Below are 22108 nucleotides of genomic sequence, written 5' to 3' on the forward strand. Positions count from 1 at the left end.
AGTAAAATATAGTTCTAGAGATAAACCCAAATTTTGGATGCAGCACAAATCTATATCATTTCTAATTAGTATTAAAACCTACCTTAGATTTACATCAAGGCATACCCTTTACAATTTAAGCATTCCTATATAGAAGGAATTCTCCTCCTCCTCCTCCTCCTCCTGCAATATATTTAACTCATTTTAAGGCATACATGTTTTTTTTAAGATTGCACAGCTCATATACCATATTTATTAAGCAGTATATTGATGCCAGTGGGGAATCTGCAGAAGGGAATACAATGTATTACTAAAAGGTTAACTGCTGGACCCCTAAAATGGATTAGAGAAAATAATGAGGTCTTTTGCAAAGCAGTGCAGTGGTTCTGGACGAAAGGCTCTTTATCTTAATTGTTGGCGGTCTATATACCAAACGAATGACCTATTGGGATTCCCATATCAGAACAACTTACCTTATGTGCAGACAGAATCTGAAAATAACATTTAACACAGCACCGTACTTAAGCAAAATTGTTTGGTTGGGATCTGCATATGTGGGACTGATTGGGGTAGATTGCAGGAGTGACACTGAAATATAATTTTTATCATATTTTTTCTATATCTTAAATTATTGTATCTTATTCCAATTTCATTTTAGACTGCATTTTATTCCAATGTCATTTTAAATTGTATTTTATTCCAATTCCATTTTTATCAAATTTTAGTCATTTGTTTCTGGCATTCTGCACTGTCCAAGGGCTAATCAATAAAGATTGAATTGAATGAATTAATTGTTGGCATTGGCAAGATTCAGAAATTGCATTTAAAAAAAATAGTCCCAGCTTGTTAGGTGAATTGTAATGCCACAAAACCAACAAGAGTTTGAATTAATCCAGAGCTATCTGACTGTTCCTTCTCAGAACAGAAAGCATACATGTGTCTCACCTAACTTTACCAGAAAATTAGGCCAGTGCTCTTCATTTGGAAAAGCAGAACCTTAGGGTCATTGGTTGAGCTTCCTTGTCCTACTTGAAAGGCTATATAGCCTATCTCCAGTATTAAAGATGCATCACAAGGAAAAGCAGGGCCTTTTTCTTTGGAAGACCAAGCACTGGACCACATCATTACTGAAATAAAGCAAGTACTTATTTCTATTTATTTATAGACTTGGTTGGATGGGTATTTTTAATATACAACTCACTATCCTTTTATTGTCCTTTCTTTTTCCTAAATATGTTTCCTCCCTTCGCAATCTGTTCAGCAAAGACTAAATGGACAAATAATCATAGCACAAATTCAATTTTTTTCATCTTTATCCATTTTTCTGAATCGGTTGATTTAGGGTTCTTCAGATTTTCACAATGGATAAATTAACTGTGAGCTTTGTTTTTACTTTTTTTTCTTGCAAATTCTAGAAAAAAATGATTCAAATCTTTGCAGGTGTTTAGACATGGTTTCATGCACGCAAAACTTGCCTTAATATTGTAAATAAAAGGGGCCAGTGATGGGAAGATCTTAATTTGAACATGTTTATAAACATGTTATTATTACCATGTCCATTATTTCTTGGATAGTTTCTCTAATTACAAGGAACATTCAATGTATTGATAAAAGAGAATATTTATAGCTTAGAGTTCAACTATGGAGTCCTTGGACTGATGATGTTACCTAGTTTGGTAATGAAACATCTGCAAAAAAAAACCCTACCAAGCTCAGAGAACATCAAGGAGCCCACATTCATTATCTGGACCATTGCTCAGACACTTCAAATTTCTTTCATTCTTCTCATAATTTCATCCCCATATACAGTATTTAATAGACTCCAAGCTGACCTCATTTTGTGATGCACAAGAAGTGCAAGTGGGAAGATAAATTCCTTGACTTGAGAAGCTATGTTAGCAGACAGACATCATTACTTACAGAACTTGAATAATGCCTTTCTTGAGCTGCCAGTCTTTAATGTTGCAAGATTACAATACCATATTTGATTCGGTTGAGTTTAACTCCATTCAAAGACTGATATCTGTTTATTGGAAAATAACCTAGTATTTCAGCAATGGATTTGATAGATGCCATTTGGGGAATTGAACAAGAGAGCAACATTAATGAAGAAAGTTTAAGAGGAAAAGAAAGAAAGCACCGTACTTTATTGAACAATGCGATACAGAGCAAATTGTTAGTGAAGTTTGTGCAAGACTCAGCTTTGGGGGCCCTTTCAATCAATACTAATCAACAACTTTAAATGGGGATGTGCTCATGAAATCCGCTTACATTATTTGAAATTAAACCTCAGTATAGGCGATAATTTGGAAAATGACAGAATGTTCTCAATGATGACCATAGGCCAGATTAGTAGAAATGATTTGTTGGATAGGTTTGAAGAAAGGGGATGGTTTGAAGAAGTGTTGTTGTTATTGTTCATCATCTGCTTCTTTATAGCACTTAGCAATAATATTTAGACTTATATTATATGCTTCATAGTGCTTTTACAGCCCACTTTAAGAGGTTTACAGAGTCAGCATCTTGCCCCCAATAATCTGGGTCCTCATTTTACCCATCTCAGAAGGATGGAAGGCTGAGTCAACCTTGAGCCGGTGATATTTGAACTGCCGAACTGCAGCTAGCAGTCAGCTGAAGAAGCCTGCAGTGTTGCACTCTAACCACTGTGCCACCTCGGCTCTGATGGGTAGTAGGAAATGACAGAGAATATGTGATGCTGAAGAGGAAATCACTGTGGGCTTCAATCTTGCCTGTTTTTGCCTATTTATTCTTCAGTCTTCTAAAGATGCTTCCATACCTTATTTCAAGTTGGTATTGGCTATATAATAAACTGTTGATGTTCTCTTTTCATTCTTTAGAAAGCCCGCTGGGATGGGGGAGGATTTATCCATCTCTGATGATACAAAACCTCACATTCTTGTAAAAGCTTGGGATTTTAAAAACATTTTTATAATGTCTGTTCACATTATATTTCAAGTGTTTGAAGCACCAAAGTGCTAAATGCCACTTTTAATGCACATCTGCGGTATCAAGCTAACACCTCCTTTCTACAACAATAATGAAGCAAACTATGAACTTATGAGCTTATTTAGCAGGAATCAATTCTCGATTTCTATCACATTGCATGCACACAGGTTTGCTTTGTCCTGGTTCTGTTACCTACAGAGTGTACTTTTAAATAATTAAATCCTCTTTTTTCTGGTCACAAGAAAAGAATATTCATTTATCCAAGTTTTCCATCATTGCCTTTTGACCCTGAATATATTCCAGTTTTGCAGTCAGGGCATTCATACATAATTCTACTTGAGAATAAACGCCACTAAATTAGATAGGACTTACTTTTACAAAAGAGCCGTGGTTAGAATGCAGCATTGCAGGCTAATTCTGCCAACTGCCAGCAGTTCGATTCTCACCTGCTCAAGGTTGACTCAGCCTTTCACCCATCCATGGATGGTAAAATGAGGACCCAGGTTGTTGTGGGCAATAGGTTGACTATGTAAATCAATTAGAGAAGGCTGTAAAGCATTATGAAGCTGAATATAAGCCTAAATGCTCTTGCAATTGCTACATCTTGCCATAGTATGTGGTTACATCTAATCAGCTATTCATGATCTGCTAAAAGCTAAGTCATTCAACCCAGGTTAGTATTTGTATGGGATATTATCAGAAAGTCCATCGTCAACCCCTTTTCAGTATTGGGCTTAAGAAGAAGATAATTTCTGATGATGCCTACATCTGAATTCTACCCCTGGTGATCAATGGGTTTATTTTTCATTGTGTTTTGGAATCTTTTCAAAACATCCTGAGCTTGACTCTAAGCCTGACATCAAGCAGAAGTTCTTCATAGGTAATCCAGACATGCAAATTGTTTTGTATTCAAACTATTTCAAATCCAAAAGCAACATGTTCTGAGGTCAATGGCCCAATCTGAATGCAAAAGCCTCTTTTGAGTGCCAAGCACACTACCCAAAACAGGATGTTTCATACTCATAATCAGATGTTTGATTTGAATTTTAAAAGTTCTGCATGTGCCTGGTTAGGTAGATAACTGTAAATCTGGATTCATATATTAATTCATTTTTCTCTTCCATTACTTTAAAACATCCCATTTGCAGAACTGTGGAGGCTAGGTGGGACCGTAGGCTGTGCCAAAGGATAATTCTGTCCCTTTGAGGAAATAGTTCTTTCCAGCCCAACTCAAGGGATAACATTCCATCAGAAACGTGTAAGCCTTCTGGGAACCACTTGGGATTTTGCAACCCAGATATGCTTATTATTGTTAGTTGCGAAGTCATGTCTGACCCATGGACAACATTCCTCCAGGCCTTCCTGTCCTCTACCATCCTCTGGAGTCCATTTAAGCTCTCACCTACTGCTTTGGTGACTCCATCCAGCCACCTCATTCTCTGTCGTCCCATTCTTCTTTTGTCCTCAATCTTTCCCAGCATTAGGCTCTTCTCCAGTGGGTCCTTCCTTCTCATTAGGTGGCCAAAGTACTTGAGTTTCATCCTCAGGATCTGGCCTTCTAAAGAGCAGTCAGGGTTGATCTCCTCTAGGACTAACCGGTTTGATCCCAGTCCAAAGGACCTGCAGGAGTCTTCTCCTGCACCATAGTTCAAAGGCTTCAATTCAAAGGCCAGATATGCTGTGCCTAGTTAAAAAGTATTCTTAAAGTTGCCTATATAGACACATGGGATAATTGATCACAGTGTTTCCAGTGTCTTAGGCCCATCTGGTTTTCCCGTTTCAGTGATGGCCATCAAACCTACATTTACATCAAGCCAGATGAGTCAATATATACAATTTTCATGCAAACCTTTCTCCTCTTTTTTTGATTGTGCATAAGCCTTTCCAAGTTGACACCTGGCCGATGTGTTGAACTATAACCAGCTGCAATAAACAACACTCCAGAAGTCATATAGCATAGTCCAGAAGGAAGCTAAAGATCAGCCCTGGGATGAAGAAGAGTTAGAACATGCTTGAGTGGCTTTGCCTTCCAAATTTAGCCATGGATTTAAAAACCAAGAGGGAAACTCCAGGCTTCCAACATGGCTTTCTGCCAAAATAGTGCCAATCTTGGAACGCTTGTGCAAAGTCCTCCATTTCCAAAGCCTATTGCAACTGATTTTACACTGTGCTCTGGGTCTGTATTTCATTTCCTTTCCCCTCCCTCTCTCCCTCCCTGACATCAGAGGCCAAGCAATCTGCATGTCGCTATGTTATAAACCTGATGCAAAAGATGTCAAACATTTCCAAACTACGTGGTGCAACTGCCTTTTCCAATAAATCAGGGAATTGCGCTTTCAAGTCAATATTTATTTTTCTTAATTAACTGAAAGCATAATGGATCTGTCTAGTCTCTTCTCCAATACTCTGATTAACCAGGCTCAATTTCAGCGCACAGCCTGCAGCACTTCTATTTTTACCCCAGATGGAAGAGTCTTAAATTGCTTATTTTCTGTTTACTAAAGTCATCCTGTTTGTTCCCATGGAAACCGTGGCAAGTGTCACCGCTTAACTGTTTTATTAAATGGATTGAAGCCGCAGCTACAACATTTGAGAGGCAAGACCTGTCAGTCTTTATGTGTTGGCTTGGGCAGTCGTAAAATGACACACAACAGGAGAAACAATATAAATTTCATTTTGTGATGTATGCAAGAGGGCCACAGCCTTCCCAAGTTGACACCCTGCAGATATATTGAACTATAACTCCCATCAAAGTATGGCATTCAAGATGACTAAATATAGGAAGAGCAACCTAAAACAAAAGGGTGAAAAATTCATTTAGGACCATTATACTGTATGAGCCTAATCCAATATTGACAAGGAGCAGTAGCCAAGAAGACAGGTTGGAAGGCTAAAAATAAAGGTCTATCTTGACCCCTTTCCTAAAAGCAGAGAAATGTCAAAGCAACTGCAGATCCAAAGAGGGTCCCTTGACATTTCAGGAACCACACAGAAGAAGACCTTTGGCCAGATGACTAACCAGTAGGCTACGACTTTGGGAGCTATCATTAGAAAGGACTCCCCTGGAGGAATTAACATCCAGGATGGGTCACCACAATGCAGGTAGTTCTTTTGGAGCCCAACCCAATCCTGTAGATTGAGTGCACAAAGTGGTCAAGTCAACAGTGTAGATGATTCCCAGTGCGGTTAATGGGATGTCATCATACAGCAGCCTGTCTGGCTCGTTTTGCTGCAGTGCTTTAAGGTTTATTCTGATGATAGTAATTCCTAGGCTTTACAGCTGTTTGGTTTTTACTCTGAGCATCAACCTAGACTCCCAGACAGAGGAGGAGTCCTAAAATTTACTGTACTGTAAATTAAATAAGTAGAAGGTTCTGGAGGGGGGGGGGTGAGGACCAGATTTCAGTCGATTATGTATCTATTTTTAAAAGCTAAATATAAAAAAAGCAAGCTAAATATAAATGGTACAGAAAAGTGCCCTTTTTGCTGACTTCAGTGTATGCACTGGACTTCGAAAACCAAAGGGCATTTTCCTACATCTATTTTTGTGATGCTTTCTGCATGTTTTCCGTGTGAGAGACGTGAATGCGCTGGCAGGGACTCTGGCATTGCTTTCATAGGCTGCACCAACAAAAGCTCAACTTAAACCAGATTGCTGAGCCATAGGGAAGATTGCTGCCTGGGTTTTTTTTTAGAGGGGGGGCGTCGGGGGAGCAAAGTAACTTCAGTTAGGACTTGCCTGAAGGTTATGGAAGATAAATCAGCATTTGTAAGTTCCTACATTTCTGCTTCTAGCCAGAATAGTCTGTGTTATATGTATTTTGTGTGTGTCTGTGTGTGCGTGCGTGCATGCGTGCGTGTGTGTGTGTGTGTGTGTGTGTGTTTCAACTTCTTCTTAAAATCTTCCAGTGCTGGAGCATTCACAACTTCTGGAGGCAAGTTGTTCCACTGATTAATTGTTCTAACTGGCAGAAAATTTCTCCTCAGTTCTAAGTTGCTTCTCTCCTTCATTAATTTCCCCCCATTGCTTCTTGTTCTACCCTCAGGTGCCATGGAGAATAGTTTGACTCCCTCTTCTTTGTGGCAACCCCTGAGATATTGGAACACTGCTATCATGTCTCCCCTAGTCCTTCTTTTCATTAAACTAGACATATCCTGTTCCTGCAACTGTTCCTCATATGTTTTAGCCTCCAGTCCCCTAATCATCTTTGTTGCTCTTCTCTGCACTCTTTCTAGAGTCTGCACAGAGAAAGAGAGTGACCGCCTGGGATTGAGCATACTTGTCAAACAAATACTTCAGTTTTTATCTAATTGAATACAGTTTTACATTTTTGACCATCCTGGCTTTGGCTGAAGGGTTATCAGGATCCAACACCCAGTTCCTAACATAGTTTATTTTGGCAGCAATCCCAGAAGGTTCTGTGCATATATACCTCTGTGTGCAAATGACCAGGAAAAACCTTTCTTATGACCGCATATGAGCCTTTGGAAAACCATGTCTGCCTCAGTGCTTTAGGGACCAAAAGGGCTTTATTTGTGGCATTGCCATAAATAAAGTTCTCAATCATTTGCATGGGTCTAAAGATAGAATACATTTCACTTGGTTGTTGATACTGAGTTTCTTCCCTGGAGGGATTCTACACGGGTCCAAAACTTTTGTGATGCACAAAACACAATTGAGCGAGAAGCCACAATGCAAATGTTCTGGAATGTGTGCTCCAATTCACTGTGCTCGAATTGTCAGAGGGGACTCACATCTAAACAAATATACAAGTGTGCCTGTATTTCTCCGATTGGTGACCATTTTGGAATCCCTTGTAGGGAAGTAATTGGAACTGAATTATTTCCACAGAAACTTTTGTTGATGTTTTTCCCCTCTTCTTTCTAGGGTCTACCTTCATTTGTAACACCCACATCATCCCAGTGAAAAACCAAGAAGGAGTGGCTATGATGTTTATTATTATCTTTGAATATGTAACTGATGAAGAAAATGTGGAGTCTCCAGAGAAATTAAGCCAGATACTAACAGCCAAAGTTACAAACCGTAAGTATATGTATCTTTATTAGGGGCATCGCTGGGGTAAGAGAAGTAGAATTCTTAAGCAGGGGGTTGGACTAGAAGACCTCTAAGGTCCCTTGCAACTCTTGTTATTCTGTTAGAATTGAGTAATGATCGTAGCACGTTCATTGGAAAGAAAATCTATGGAATGGAATGAGCATAGCTTATGGAGAAGCAGATACTTTTCTTAACAATTCCTAGCTTCAATTATTATATTTCCGCTTCAAAAAATATGTGCCATAAATTCAAAACGATTATTGTTTAATTGCTCAGCCGTTGCTGTTCTTTGTGACCTAATGGTCTATACTGACATATAAATGACTGCCAATATCTTAATAGTATTAAACATGCCTTCATACAGATTCATATACAGTAATTTTAAGCTTCAACGTTCATTTTTATGATAGCTTAATGAATTCCATTCAGGGATAAATGTGTGCCAACCAGTTCAGAATGGGGGAAGCTTTGCCTCCAAATTAAACAAAATCCAAATTAGAGCCCAACTGAATTGCCAAATGCAATTCAGAGGGATAGAGGCATGGCCACAACATCCAAAGAGCTAGGCATTTTTTTTCATATCCAAATTCTATATGACAGGGTGAAAAGAGGGAGCGAAGAGCTGGAGTTTTGTGATTGATATAAGCAAGAACAACCCTCCAAAATATCTTATCCTAGGGATATAATGCTTTGGTATATCCTGGTCTATAATCAATCATATTAGTTGTGCTATTTGATTTCTGTGTGATTCCAGAACAGTCACAAGCCTTCTTTGCTACCCAGCCTCTGGAAACACAAGATATTATGCTTCTGGCTAGGCACTGCCGACTGTGGGCTTCTGTTGCTAGAGATTCATTCATTATGTGATTCAAATAACTGCAGTTTTATCTTTCACTTGGGAGGATCAGCGGGAAAGATTTTCCATCTGCCTGGAGCTGCTGTTCTACTCGGAAGGAAAGAATAAAAAGCCCCTAGCATCCTGAATCTCCCTCCTATCCTCCATTCCAGAAACAGGCAGCTTGATGCCTTCTGATGAATTAATGTGTACTGGCATTTCCACAGATTCCAGTGGGAGATGTGTTTTTTTTTTTTTTTAAGGAGTGAGGTAGTAAGTGATAAAAGGTTAACCGATTAAAAAAAATTACAAACAAAGGGAGGAAAAAGAAACCAGCCAAAAGGAAGTAAGGTGCCATAAGGGCTACATTTCAAGAGTTTTGCCTTGAACAGAAAAGGAGCAGAATTACATATCCGTGTATCAGGTACTAGACCTATTTGGAACAAGCTATAGGACAGGAATAGGAAATTAAAATAGCAATTCCATTGTTCTGCTTACTGGAGCAGGTCTCTATAGTGTGGGTTACATAAATGTCTTAGCTTAGCGAACCAAGAAATTTAGAGTATAGCAAAACATCTTATACAATTTAGAATTCCCTTCGGTGTAGCCTGAACCTGGAGATCACTACTTTTAAGACAAAAATGGGGGGAGGTGGAAAATCATACCTTTCAACAAATACATTAATTTAGGGGAAATGGCAACAAAATGGACAAAAGCCGTTCCATCAGTTTTCAGTGACCACAGTCAGATAATGACCAAAGGAAACTGGGGACTGTAAGCTTTTTATTAGATCAACATTAAAAACATTGGACATAGTGCAACATTTCTATATAGTGATTAGATCTTACAACAATTATATTTTATATCCATTATATAGGTATATGTAGACAGTCTGATTACCTGTCCATTGATCCTTTCTTTTATGTAATTACTAAGCATACAAATCCAAATACATATTCAATTCCTACCTTTCGCACATTCTTAATACCATATTTTCCAATTCTTAACTTGTCCCGGCCTTTTTCCCTCATTTCTAACCATCGGTACCATTTGTCCCAGATTTCGTAATATTCTGTCTCACCCTTGTCTTTGAGCTCTAGAGTCAGTCTGTCCATCTCTGCACACGTCAGTATCTTATTTATTATTTCTTGTTCTGGGGGAATCTCCATATTTTTCCATTTTTGTGCAAAACCCAGTCTTGCCACCCTTAAAATATGCAGCATTAAATATAGCTTTCAGCTCGTACATTTCTGGCCCTGGGTTTTTTGTCTGAAAGTATAGAAACAGTTTTATGAGCCTTTGGATTCTTAACTTTGAGCAGGAATACAAGGACACATATTTGATACAGTAATAAAATCTGAACCTTTTAAGCTCTCTTGTTCCCCAGATTTCCTAGCTGGAACATATCTTGGAGATTCTCTACTTCTTTACTAGCTTTTAATTATCTAGTTAACTTTTCTGTTGCTATACAAAACCTCAGGCACTACTCTGACACCAAAATCAACAGCCCAGAACACTGATTACTAGTCAATGAGCTAATAGAGTTATTAAACCATCTAGAGGAGAGTGTCCAACATTGAAAACATTAAGACTTGTGGCTTCATCTCCTGGAATTCTGGGAGTTGAAGTCCACAAGTCTTAAAGTTGCCATGGTTGGACACCCCTGATCTAGAGTTTCAGCTAGTCAGGATATGGTCATTAAATGGCCTGGCCAATCTTGCTGTCAATTTTGTCCCTGACTACCTTGATTATGATATCTTCCTTTTGAATATACAGTTGGGGGACAATATTTGAAGAAAACATTAGTGAAACTTATAGGAAAGCAGAGACTAACTGGTATCCTGTGTAATATATAAACACAGATCAATAACTCTTTGATCTTGCAAAAATATCAAATGAAAGTTTCCCAAGCAGAGTTGCGGGAGGGAGAGTGTCTGACAAAAAGCAATTATAACCAGATAACCCATGTACTAAAAATGGATGCCAGACCAAAAAGTCACTGAGAGAAAAATCATAGTTTTTCACCAAAATATGAACCTTTGACAATTCCATGAAAAACTACTTCATAATATCACCATTTACAGTCTTGGTTTTGTGTATGTATTTACTTTTATTTATGTATTTATTTTTGCTTCACCTCTTTTTTCAACATTTACACATGGCTCAAGCAAAACTGTGCAGCGCTGTACAGATGCCTGTACCTAGATGAGCTGCTTTAATTGTGGCTCAAAATTAAAAAAAAAGGATTTCCTTTTCCAGAAGTTCATCACATTCTTTATTTTGATAAACCTGTGTTAGATATTCAAATTTACCATTTTGCAGATTGAAAAGGTGAACGTGATTAATTATTTAGTCATATGCTCTGCAGTAAACACCGACTCCCGGAGAATCTTGGAGAAAGATGGAAGGCAATCGCCAAGTGATACATGTTTCTGAAGTCATGATTAGCTCCTTCCTATCCTTGCTTTGTTTATTTAGTCACAAATCCTGCTCAGAAAAAAAAACTCCTCTAAATTCAAGTATTGTTCACTTTTGAATATAGAGCTTATGAATACGTTGTGTAAGAAAGAGAATTCTGGAAGAGAAAAAAAGTGTGGGAAATGTGTTGCAATGATACAGTTAACATATTCATAAACAACCGTGTTAAACAGCCATTATAATCTATTACACTTGAACAATAAAAAAATTTTTAGTTACTTCAAAAGTTATATAAAAGTGTAGAACAGAATATTGTAAAACGTTTGTGAGCCTTACAAGGCAAAATATTATATTATTAATATTCTGCTTACTTAGTCTGTTTTATTATTTAGCATAGTACTTGGCCTTACAGATCTAAGCTTTACATCAAAATAACCTGTAAATAATTAATCTGCCTCCACTTCATATTATGATTGATTCTAAAATGGAATGTATATCTGGATTCAAAGGCCTGTCTGGTTAGGAATGCCTCGGGTTCTCAGTTCTCCACCCGTAAGTGTAATGTGACAGGTGTTACCCTTTGGATATGTATTGATTGTCTATCTCCAGCCACCCTTTTTATCCTGTGCTGTTGAATATTGTAAACTAGACCAAGAAGCAGAAGCAAAAGAAGGTTACAGCAAATAAAACAGTTCCTAGCAAGTGTGAAAATATTGGCCCCAATTTTATTGGTTGCAGAAGATAAGATCTGCATCCAAATTCTTTACAGGGACATCTTTATTAGTGGCTGCATTATCATTCACTTATGCCTTTTTAAAATATTTTTTTATTTTTTATTTTCAAAACAAACACAACACATAAAATCTTCCTTCTTTATATACTGTAGAAAGTGGTTACAAAAAGGCTTTCGTGCATCTCTTCCACAGTACTTATGCCTTTTTAATGCTCCCGTTACTTGTCCCAGCTTCTGCCAACCTAGCTGTTCGAAAGCATGTAAAAATGCAAGTAGAAAAATAGGAATTACCTTTGGTGAAAAGGTAATAGTGTTCCCTGTGCCTTTTGTATTTAGTCATGCTGGCCACATGACCACAGAGATATCTTCGGACAGTGCTAGCTCTCTGGCTTTGAAACTGAGATGAGCACCACCCCCTAGAGTTGGGAATTACTAGCGCATATGTGTGAGGGGAACCTTTACCTTTACTTTTAATCATTCACCAGCCAGCTGGGGAGAAAAAAATAATCTCCCTGCATAGCATGAACTAAGGCCATGCCATAGTACTGTCAATGGAGCTGGACTGGGCCTTAAACGTCTGCCATGACCCATTGCTGGAGCCCCAAACTAGAATCAGAGGTCACCCTTCATCCTTTCACCATGGTTCTGGCTGTATGTCCTAAAGCAGGGGTGTTCAAACTTGTGGGCCGTGTACATCATGCTGGCCAGCCCACTCCCGTTTGAGCAATGGGGGGAAAGTTGTGATATATCACGTGACAACAATGTGTCATACGAGTTTGACACTCTTGCCCTAAAGAGATGGCCAAAAGAGTGGCTCAACTCTCACCAAATCTACTGATTCTACCACACAATCTAGAAGTGACCCTTAGATATCCTACAGTCTTAAATCTTATCCAATGTGCAAAAGATGCTATCAGTTTGAAAGGCCTCCTTCTCCTCTTCCTTAGATAATACAAGTGCTGCATATGGTTTAGTGTGAGAAATTATGTGACACTGATCACCTACTGATTTTAATATGTGACCGACGATTTGAAACTAAGTCTCCCAGTTCTAGTCTAGTGCGGCTTATTAGTTAACACTCATCAAATAAATGATTTGCAGTGATTCAGACGCATAGATTAATTGAGTGAAATTACATCCTCTCGACAACCCCAATGTTTATTTCTGCTATACTGCTATTCTCCCAGTTCATCTCAAGTCATTTTGCCATCCCTTCTGAGCAACAGAGTTTTTAGAAAGCTTTGTTTGAATCAAAATAATGATGGTGAATGTTTTCACACATAATTTCTAGCAACAAGAGTTTTTCTGATCTGTACAATCTGGATTCTGGATCTAGCAGCGTGAAAGGGGTTGGGCAAAATGACTTGGCTTTCATTGTCAACCATTCTCTTCTGTCCAGAGGATTTCTACATCCCACTGAAATTGGCAAAGCACTCAGCTGTTTGATTTTGAAAACAACCTAATACGCCACTATTTGGTGGATCTATAGCCATATTGAGACAGATGTTCTTGTGTGTGTATTCTGCTGTTTCATGCCTTAAAGGCTAACCTCAAACTGTCATCTTAATAACCTAATGATTCAAAAGAAGTCATCAAATGCTCTCTGTAAGTGTAGTTTTACTTTTATTTCAGATAGTAACAACCTTTCAAGAGGAGCTTCATCAGGTAATTCTGTCTACTGAAATACGGTTTTCACTTGTTTCCTTCATTTTTTTTATGGTACTTGAGTTGCAGAGTTCAACTTCCTGGTATCCTATGTGTAGCACTTCCCCCACTGGCAATCGGGCCCTTCTAAGCCCTTTCCCAGGTGATCAACCTACCTCGTCCAGGCATAGCAACATCCCCCCCTTGGAGGCTTTAATTAAAATAATGACTGTTAAGATAAAAATCAAATCAAATTAAGCATCACAATAATATTAAACATTGAACCGGTGAGCAAGATGTCCCAACAATTGTCCTTTCTGGCCAAATGGCCCCTCACCAATCCAGTTGTCTCATTAACCCTAAGTCTCATTATGAGCCATAGTGGCGCAGTGGTTAGAATGCAGTATTACAGGCTGACTCTGCCCACTGCCAGGAGTTCAATCCTGAGCAGCTCAAGTTTGGCTCAGCCTTCCATCCTTCTGAGGTCACTAAAATGAGGACCCAGATTGTTGGGGGCAAGATGCTGACTCTGTAAACCACTTAGAGAGGGTGAAGCGGTATATATGTCTACATGCTATTGTTAACATCAGGCACAGTGAGAGGCCTATCCAGTTTCCCTCTCATGGCAGCCAGGTTGCAGGATGCAGACTCTTTCCCTGGAGTGGTAATATCATAATCTCTGTCTCTTTCTGAAGGAGTGCAGTCTCTTTCCCTCTTAGCAGTTTTTCCTTTCCCCTCCCTCTCAATCCTGTTTTACCTCAGCTCCCTGAAACTTCCTCTTACTCCCTCTGCTGGGGACTATATCTCCCAGGAAAATCAAACTTCCCTCAGGGGCTCTTCCTATCCCCATTTCCAGGTGTAAGGCCCCATCCATCCATCCATCCATCCATCCATCCAGGGAACGCTGCTAATAGAGCAGGCTACATAAATATTCAGATTTCTGAGTATTGTTTCAAAACTTTGATTGGATCTGAAGACCTTTCTATTGTCATCTCAAGTATCTGTGCTGAGTGATTCCCTCATCAAATTATCCCTCACCCACAATGGGGAGAGGATTAATTGATGTTTAATATTCTCTTTTGTTGATATTTAATAGACCTCATTCCTGAAATTCAGCAACAAAAACCCCAAAGTAAGGGTTTCCCTATCCTATGCCAGCTGAAGGAATTCTGGGAGTTAAGAGTCCACACATTTTTAATCTGCCAAGGTTGAGAAACACTGATTTAGGCAGAGCTTCCTTCAATGTTGTGGGTCATAAATCAAAAAAAGCCTTGCTTGCCTGCTGAACTAATAAAAACATCATCGATGCACTAATCTGAACTATCAGTCTCAATATAACTTCACTCAATTGATCTGTTCATCTGAATCACTACAAATTATTCCTTGAATGTTAACTACTATGTACAGTATCACGAGAGGAAACATGGAGCTTAGCCTGATATATATTTTGAATCTGGTTTTTTCGTAACTCAAAGTTATAATGTATTTTGGGGGCTCAGAGTTCTAGTTAGCTTTCCTGCCATTTTGAACCCTGGCTTTCGGGTTTATGATCTATGATATAGTGTCAACAGACTTTATTGTTGCATCTTATTTCTAGTTCACTCTTTATTTGATTTTTGTGCTGTCCAGAATCTGGGTCCTGGTAGAAGAAAGGGAGAAAACAAATTATCTGCGGAACAAATTAGCAAACCATAATAAAATCCTAGCTTTATAGTATGTGTCCAGTGGTGGGTTCATACTGGTTCGGACCGGTTCGGCCAAAAAGATTATGGTTTGGCAGCCTGGGTTGCTGGAACCGGCAATGACCCAGACCTGCCACGCCCCTGAACCAATTCTCTGGGTGGCGCCATAGGCACCACCATCTTGTTTTCTGGCTCTGTGCAGGCGCAGAACAATTTTAGTTGTACATCAAGTGCACGTGTGCAGCGTGCACATGAGCAAACCGGCAGTAGTGCCTGCCAGAACCTACTCTGTATGTGTCCATGTAGCCTTTATCTCAGGTTAACATGAAGATGCAGTGATTCCATAAATACTGAAAGCTCTTTTTATGTGAATAGTTAAGTAAAATCTAAAGTGGTTGGATCATCTGCCTACACTCATGGTTCTAAGTGATTTCTCCATTTCTTTCTAGTCCTTTAAAGCTATAAGGACTGTTACATTTTTCCAGTCACAATCCTTCTACCTTCAATTTCTCCTATGCCTGACTTTGTACTCAGATTAGACATCCTATATTCAATTTATCCCTCAAAAGTGCCATCGGAAGCTATTTGACGTGGCTTAGTAAAAAGCTATTTCTTCCCAGGCAACAATTATTGGGACTATCCTTCTATCTCATCACACCATCAGTTAGAATTACAATGATGAATTAAATACCCACCCACTAGAGATGCTGTTTGATGGTTCACTTATGCTAGAAATAGCTTCCTAACCTGCTTTTATTTAACTGTCTCTGCACATTTTCATTAAACCATATGTGTGCTCCCCTTTTGTGCATGTGTGAGGGATTCTTTCCTGCAATATTTTTCTACGGACCCTTCTCTCTGCATGAGTTATGGGTACGGTGACACAGGCAGAATCACTATGATTTTCTCCATCTGTTTCGCATTTTCCCAACAAGACACTGATCAAGTGGGATGGGCACAATTGATGCGTTCCATATTCACAAGCATATCTATTGTTAGTGAATAAATTACATTGACAAGATTTTACACACTTTCTTGCATCCTGTTGATTCGTAACACAACATGAACCTGTCACTTACAAGACATCAATCCAATTAAACTTCACAGGAAAAGTTCACAGATTCCATTTTATCTCGAAAAATGTTGTCAGTTCATCAGAAAGAACAAATATAATTCTAGGACAATCTAGCAGAAAATTTCAATTTGGTTTGTCAGTGGACATGTTCAGTGATAAACCCAATGGTTCAGCAGGTCCATTTTCAAGGCTCCCAAGCAGAATAGACGGTGTCGTAGTAGAAATGTGTTGGTGATCATTTCCCCAGAAGTCCTTAGAAGCTTCTCACAAGTATTCTTCATATTATCTTCCTTACAATGGCCCATTTTCTCTATAGGTCAACTGTCAGCATTTGTTGCAGAAATCGTATCCAAAAAGCACCAACAGATAACTGATTCAGCAGGATTCATTAACTTCTTCATATACATACATAATAACACATGAGTAAATATACAATACCGATAGTGGATTCCCCAATATGGTAGTAGTTACAGGCTTGGTTTCAGTTCAGAGCTTAATACAGACAAAGAGAACCTCCTCTATTCAGGGCAGTTAAGCTAAGCCTAAGCCACGCCCAGGCTCCGAGCCATCTGGCATGGCTCTCAGTCACCAAATAGTTCCCATTGGCTGACCCAGTTGCCATGCCTATACATTGGCTGACCTTGTTACCATGTCTCTGCCAGTTCATGAATATTCTGACATCAACCAATGCAATATTCTTAGCATTAAAAACCAGGTTCCAGCCAGTGCTCCACCCATTCTTATGTTACTTCATAGCACTATTTTTTACAGCAGGGGAAAAAAATGCCTGGTGAAAGTCCTAAGTGCCATAGGCCCTTGATTCAGGAAGGCAAAAGGAAAGTGATGGGCTAGGGAAATGGGATGAAATGAAAGTTCTTTATCAGTGGGAAGCTGCCTGTTTTGCAGCTCCAACAAAATGTGGTCACCAAAGTGTTATCTTAGCATTTTTCTTCTTGACTGAAGCTGAGTCAGAAGGTAATCAACACAGTTGCAGAAGAGCTGTATAACGCACAAGCAGTGTGGGGCTGTCTGAAATGCACATATACTGCATGTGGAAGAGTGTTTTACACACTTGAGGCAAGATTATAATGTTTAAAAATGGGTTCAGCAACACTTTCTACTGTATATATGCAATCTGCCTTTTTAGTGCCAGATATGTGAGGATCCAATTATTTTGCTATTTTGATTGCAACTGATACTATCAGAACTATAAAGATCAATTTTGAATTTGGCACATTTCATCACGTAATACTTCTATACACGATGTTAAGTGCTTGTAGTATATTAATTAAGAGCCAAGGTGGCGCAGTGGTTAAATGCAGCACTGCAGGCTACTGCTAGATCAGCAGGTCAGCGGTTCAAATCTCACCGGCTCAGGGTTGACTCAGCCTTCCATCCTTCCGAGGTGGGTAAAATGAGGACCCAGATTGTTGGGGGCAATATGCTGACTCTCTGTAAACTGCTTAGAGAGGGCTGAAAGCCCTATGAAGCGGTATATAAGTCTACTGCTATTGCTATTGCTATTGCTATAATGGGATTTTCTATTTAGTATTTACTCGTATTTTCATTGGTGATAATTGCAGGCAAAATCATATTCTAAGATTTCCATAAATGATTTTATTTAGTATTGTGTATAATGAAAATGTATATTTTAAAAATATACCATATTTTTTTTCAAATTAGGAGATTGGACCAGGGTCAATCCTTACTTTTCAATGTACAACATTACGTTGAATATCAGACCTTAGCAATTCCAATTAAAAAGAAAATATGCGAAAGAAGTAAGGGTGTGCTCAGTGTATCATTATGAGATGGAATGTTCTGGAAAACACCAGAGTGTTCTGTTTCCTTCTGGTCCATGTTGATAGATGTTTCAGCACTTTTCCCAGAAAAAAAGGCCAGATCACATCAAATGTACTGTGATACTAATCTCCTGTTGCAGATTTACTGCCTTCAGAAGGGCAGATTGGTAAAGTTTGAAATAAAACTATGCAGAATGTTCCAATGTTTCCTGGAAAAAAAAACCCACTGTGGCCAATGTTTCCTTAACCAGAGGTGCTGGCCTAGAAACCAGGAGGCTGTGAGTTCTAATCCAGATTTGGGCATAAAATTCGTTTTTTATCAGTTCATCCAACCTCACAAGGTTGCCATTATGGGGTGGACAGCAGGAGAAAGGAATATTAAGTATGTTCACCTTGAATTATTTATGATAATAAATGCAGAATTTTTAAAAAATCAAATAATTTTTTTTTAGTTCACAATAATGTATTGATTGTATAAAGCGATCCAAAGGTGCTTTTTTTTTCCAAATGGCAACTAGGCTTTCTTGATTTTTCTTGAAGACATTTCGCTTCTCCTCCTAGAAGTTTCTACAGTTCTAAGAAGGAAGGGAAGATTTATATCCTTTGCAGTCGGTCAGTCAGTCAAGCGGTCAATCGTTAATATTTTGAGAGTTAGGGACTTGCTGACTGAAAAGAATAATAAATCTTTCCTTCCTCGCCAGTTAGTCAGAACTATAGAAGCTTCTTAGAGGAGAAGCAAAATGTCTGCAAGAAAAATAAAGAAATTCCAGTTGCCGTTGGGAGGTGAGAGGGGGAAGCACCTTTGGGACAACTGTTGGAAGAAATGTCCATCTGGGTTCAGTTCCAAGTGGGGATAAAGACTAGAAACAATGGAAGCTGTTTGGGAAGATGGTTTAATGGTGAATAGGACCACATGGTTTGAGGTCTTGGGCAATCAAGCACATGGGTGAGGTAGGTAGGTGTGTGTGTGTGTGTGTGTGTATGTGTGTGTGTGTGTGTGTGTGTACCCTCTCTTGGACATAGAAACTTGTTTCCCATTCCTGTGAAGGAAATGTATTCTGATTGGTTGTCAGACTCCCATGAAGTCATGCAAGGGTAACTTTGTAGATAGTCTTGAGTCCCAAGCTTGGTTGAATCTTGCTGGGTGATGTAATGTAGGGGCTTTGGGCAATTCCTATTATGGCTGACGGCTAAACCTACTTCTGTTGGATCTTGGGTTAGGGTATTTGCTTACGAATAGACCTAGCTATATCTTTATCTCTTAAGTGCTGACATCTGCTGTGGGCTATTGAGGAGGATGTGGGCTATTAAGACTGAGTCTGCTTCCTGCCTTTAAAAAAAACATGTTTCTCCATTTCTCATCTAGGGAAATATAATATTCTGCCTTTTTAATATTTCCTAGAATATTTCATTCTTCTAAGAGAAGAGTGGGTGCTACCTTCCAACACAACCATGACCTGAAAGACTGAGAATCTCCATAGAGATTCTCCATAGTGTAGAAGTTATATCAACATACTTGGTTACCCAAGGACATGAAAAGTTTTATTTCAAGCAGCAGACAACTGTCCTAATACAGTCACAGTCTGTCTCTCTCTCTCTCTCTCTCTCTCTCTCTCTCCTCTCTCCCTCCCTCCCTCCCTCCCTCCCTCCCTCCCTTCTCTCCCTCTCTCCCTCCCTTCCTCCCTACCTCTCTCTCTCTCTCTCTCAAAATTTGGAGGATAGTACTCCATAGATTCCTGAATATTCCTTATTCAGTAATTACTTCATCACAAACATATTGTATAGGGGTTTAGTTTAGTTACTTTAACTATATATCCAGAACAACCTATAATAAAAAAGTTTTCTGGATATAAATGAAAAGATATTAATTTAAAAGAATAATAATTGCAAAATAGTTGCAATCTTTTGCAAAACAAATGCAACAAATGGGTTGAAAAGATATTCCTATTTACTTCCCATCTTGCAAAACATCAAAAATATTTGACGACAGGTTTATCATTTTTGAAGTGTTGAACATATCCAGCTGAGAAACAATATTCCTTTTAGGCATATTTCATACTTTATCGTTTGAAGAAGTGGGGAGATATTCATCTCCCTCACTCTGTAGGGATGGCACAGGAGGGAATAACAGAAGAAGCAAACAGAAGAAAATAATTCCTTTGATTCCCTGAACTTTGTTCAAAATGAACGTATTTTTAAAAAATCCTAAATTTGTTTATGACACTTTGCTTCTTCTGATTTATGCAGATACCTGCTCTTCCCAGTAGATTTTATCAGATTCAGAAGTAACATTTTTATGCAGTATTGCAAGATGGTAAATGTTGCATTAAGTTAGCAGAGAAAAACCTGCAAAATACATTAAGATAGATACCAGGTATTATGAAAAACATCTGAAAAATCAGCAATGGATGAAGATTCAACCGCATCTGTATTTCCACTGTGGCCAACCAGATGCTTCTTTGTGCCCTTCTAGCTGATCCTGAACTACATCTCCCAGCACCCATCACCATTTGCTGTGCTTCCTGTTGCATGGAAGCTGTTTATCCTTTTACATTCCAGCAAATGGTTTTAAGAGTCACATTCTCTGTGAATATGAAAATGCCATTTAGTCCTAATTGCTATCAATTTTTTCATCAGTTTATCAAACCCAGCATCATTTGCTAACCGCAGGCAGAACCCTCTAGAACAGGGGTGTCAAACTTGATTTCATTGAGGACCACATCAGGGTTGTGTTTGACCTCTGCAGGGATGGGGTGGGTGTGGCCAGAGTGGGTGTGGCCATCTCAACGTCAGGGGCGCCTGTGGTGGCCCATGTGCTCTGCCTGCAAAAACAGGCTCCCGAACTCCATTTCTGGCTGCCACGGCCTCCTGCAACCCTCTGCCAGTGAAAACGGAACTCCATTTTCACTGGCAGAGGGTTGCAGAAGGTCATGGCAGGCAAAAATCCAGCTTGGGAGCCTGTTTTCACTGGCAGAAGCACTGCGGGTCAGTCCTTCACTGTTTCCAGGGTGGCCCTGTGGGCCAGATCTAAGTACCCTTCCCACCGGGCCTTGAGTATGACATCCCTGCTCTAGAACAAATATGTAAAAAGAAGAAGAGGAAATTAACAGGCTAACTAAATGGGGTTTGGAATAGGATTGTTTTTGCTGTTCTTTGTGCAAACCATGGGAATTGTTCTAAGCAAAAGGTTTCTCATTACCTCTTTTTCTCATGCATACATGCACACAGGCATAGGGAATCCAGTAACATGCAAGACTATCTTTGCAATCTGTGTTTCGTCAACTTCATTTCCCGTGATACGAAATACCGTTCCTATTGAATGAAAAGCCAGGAAACCAATCCAGTTGCTAATTGTCACATCGCACATGCATAACTTGTTTTCAAAAAAATTGTTCCTTTAAAATAAAATAGGCAACCAAAAGTTTGGAACAATTTATGTCTTGTCTTGTTTTTTTTTAAAAAAAAAAGCTGGAAAAGATAGTCATATGTTGCCGCTGCTGTTATTTTATTTCGTGCCTGAAAATATCAGCAATGAGGGATGTTTTCCAAGCATATCCTTTCCAGCTGAATTAAGAGACAACTTGATCAGCAACAGACTCTAACATGACTGTTTTAAACCAGTGAAGCAGAAAATACCATCTGTTCTACCATGAATATTTCTAAAATAGAACAAGAGCATGTGGAGATGTCTACTTTTTCTATGCAAGAATGTGAGGAAAGCGGCGAAAGACCCCCTTTGATGGGAAAGAGAGGTTGGGATGAGCTATCATAGTTCAGACTTCAATGTCATTAGCTAGCAATGGAGTACTTTTTAACTCACTTTCAAAGGCACTATAAAAGCTATAGAATATTTTAATATATTTGACTCATTATTACCTACAGCTAGTGTCAGTAAAAATCTATGGTTGCATGTGATT

General features: G+C 39.0%; 1 protein-coding gene across 8 annotated transcripts in view; it reads left to right on the forward strand.

Annotated features, from left to right (window-relative positions):
- The window catches only part of KCNH7 (potassium voltage-gated channel subfamily H member 7), a 338169-nt gene that overhangs the window by 178327 nt on the left and 137734 nt on the right, over positions 1-22108 (forward strand). For 5 of the 8 annotated variants that reach the window (XM_087709677.1, XM_087709681.1, XM_087709688.1 and 2 more), the window contains exons 3-4: positions 7835-7990; positions 13621-13653. In XM_087709677.1, the coding sequence (XP_087565803.1) occupies positions 7835-7990; positions 13621-13653 (189 nt within the window). The remainder of the gene's footprint in view (positions 1-7834; positions 7991-13620; positions 13654-22108) is intronic. The other 3 variants (XM_087709693.1, XM_087709705.1, XM_087709711.1) reach the window with 1 other exon arrangement.

This window comes from Thamnophis sirtalis, unplaced genomic scaffold (genome assembly GCF_051295495.1).
Source record: "Thamnophis sirtalis isolate CommonGarterSnake01/CBP01778 unplaced genomic scaffold, rThaSir2_p1.2 scaffold_1, whole genome shotgun sequence".
Classification (NCBI taxonomy): domain Eukaryota; kingdom Metazoa; phylum Chordata; class Lepidosauria; order Squamata; family Natricidae; genus Thamnophis; species Thamnophis sirtalis.